This window comes from Alnus glutinosa, chromosome 11 (assembly GCF_958979055.1).
Source record: "Alnus glutinosa chromosome 11, dhAlnGlut1.1, whole genome shotgun sequence".
Classification (NCBI taxonomy): Eukaryota; Viridiplantae; Streptophyta; class Magnoliopsida; order Fagales; family Betulaceae; genus Alnus; species Alnus glutinosa.
In genome coordinates this window covers 25,106,105-25,108,278 of record NC_084896.1, presented here as the reverse complement: position 1 = coordinate 25,108,278, position 2,174 = coordinate 25,106,105, and the positions used below count along the sequence as shown (strand labels likewise).

The 2,174-nt window shown below is 43.0% G+C and overlaps 1 protein-coding gene across 1 annotated transcript; it reads left to right on the top strand.

Moving 5' to 3' along the window:
* The first annotated feature begins 606 nt into the window (after positions 1-606).
* LOC133882520 (gallate 1-beta-glucosyltransferase-like) lies at positions 607-2,174 on the top strand. Its single transcript, XM_062321709.1, has one exon. It carries the CDS (start codon positions 677-679, stop codon positions 2,102-2,104), a length of 1,428 nt encoding a protein of 475 aa, XP_062177693.1. The 5' UTR covers positions 607-676; the 3' UTR covers positions 2,105-2,174.

Sequence of the window (2,174 nt, the reverse complement as noted above, 5' to 3'; positions counted from 1 at the left end):
TTCCCCACTACTTTTTGAGTTTTTTAATTTTTTTTTAAATAAATTAAGGTGAGGGACCACCTTGCCACATAGACAAGGTAGTGAAAAGTTGTATATTTAGGTGGTAGTGAATCATTACTCATGTGAGAAATATATGCTATTAAAACATGTGCATGTCAAGGAACACATGTCAATCTTATAAGTGAGTTGTAAAAAACTTCTTACAAACCAGTTTGTAAGAAATTTTTATCAATTTTATTAGTTATTGAATGAATAGTAAATAGGCTTTATAGCCTATTCATTGTTCATTTTATAAGGAAAATATCCGCTTCACCTCATCTGTTGGTTTAGAAAAAAAACCTAATAATAATCAAATTTAATTATTTTAAGGTATTTGACTGGCGGCCGGAGATGCTCTTCAATCAAATGGTTGATTAATAAAGTGTCTCTTACATATACCATGTAAAATTTATAAAATTACAAGAATACCTTAATTAAATGATTCAAAAAAAACAAAAAGATGATACGACCCATGGGCCATGGTGTTTCAAACGTGACCCACCGCAAAAATTTCCAGACGCATGTTATTAAAACTCTCCTCCTTTCCTTGCATTTGCCTTATCTACAATTTGGCCACACTTGGTTCATCTTGAGCACAAGCTTTTATCTCCCTCTTTCTACCACCAAAAAAAAAAACATGGATTCTGTAGCTCCGACTCATGTGCTCCTTGTATCCTTTCCAGCCCAAGGGCACATTAACCCTTTGCTCAGACTAGGAAAGAGACTTGCTGCTAAGGGCCTGCTTGTCACCTTCTCTACAACCGAAAGCATTGGCAAAGATATGCGAAAAGCCAACAACACCACTGATGACCAAGCCATTCCAGTGGGAGAGGGTTTTTTAAGGTTTGAATTTTTCCAAGATGGTTGGGAAATGGATGACCCTAGACGAAAAGACCTGGAAGGCTACTTGCGTCAGCTTGAGCTTGCTGGAAAGGACGCACTTCACCAAATAATCAAGAAACACGCCCACAAGGATCATCCAGTTTCATGTCTTATAAACAACGCCTTTATCCCATGGGTTTGTGATGTAGCCATCGAACTTGGCATCCCTAATGCCGTCCTCTGGGTTCAGTCTTGTGCAGCCTTTTCGGCTTATTATCACTATCACCATAACCTGGTGCCTTTCCCATCTGAATCGCAGCCCATGATTGATGTTCAACTGCCCTCCGTGCCTCTTTTAAGGTACGATGAAGTCCCTGACTTCTTGCAGCCTTCTAGTCCATTTTGGTTTTTAGGGAGAATCATCCTAGGCCAGTTCAAGAGCATTTCAAAGCCATTTTGCATATTGATGGACACGTTCCAGGAGCTCGAGCACGAGATCATTGACTACATGGCAAAGCTCTGCGTTATCAAGCCCGTCGGCCCCTTATTTATAAACCCAAAAGCACCAAACACAAGTGTTCGCGGCGACGTCTTGAAACCCGATGATTGCATTGAGTGGCTCAACTCGAAGCCCCTAGCATCCGTCGCATACATCTCCTTTGGCAGTGTTGCCTATGTCGAACAAGAACAAGTGGATGAGATCGCTTACGGGCTCTTAAATTCTGGGATCTCGTTTCTATGGGTAATAAAACCACCTGGTAAAGATACTGATTTCAAGTTGCATGTTCTACCCGATGGTTTCCTGGAAAAGGTTGGGAATAGAGGCAAGTTGATACAATGGAGTCCACAAGAAGAGGTATTAGCTCACCCTTCAGTTGCGTGTTTCGTAACCCACTGTGGCTGGAACTCCTCCATGGAAGCACTCACCTTAGGCGTGCCGGTAGTGACATTTCCTCAGTGGGGTGATCAGGTTACTAATGCAAAGTTCTTGGTGGATGTGTTCGGAGTTGGGGTGAGGTTATCCCGCGGCCAGGCTGAAAACAGATTGATCTTGAGAGATGAGGTTGAGAAATGCTTACTGGAGGCGACGGTGGGCCCGAAGGCAGTAGAAGTCAAGCAACATGCATTGAAATGGAAGACGGTGGCCGGGGAGGCAGTGGCAGAGGGTGGCCCCTCCGACCAGAATATTCAATCATTTATTGACGAGATTAGGAAGAGATGTGTCGCTGCGACTTCCACGTGAACCACTCAATGACCCAACATGCATGGTCGGGCAGATGTTGTTTGGATTTCTGTCAGAAGAGTACGTACAG

What these genes read in the sequence shown, in the direction of transcription:
- LOC133882520 (XM_062321709.1), top strand. Translation starts at nt 677, where the DNA reads ATGGATTCTGTAGCTCCGACTCATGTGCTCCTTGTATCCTTTCCAGCC.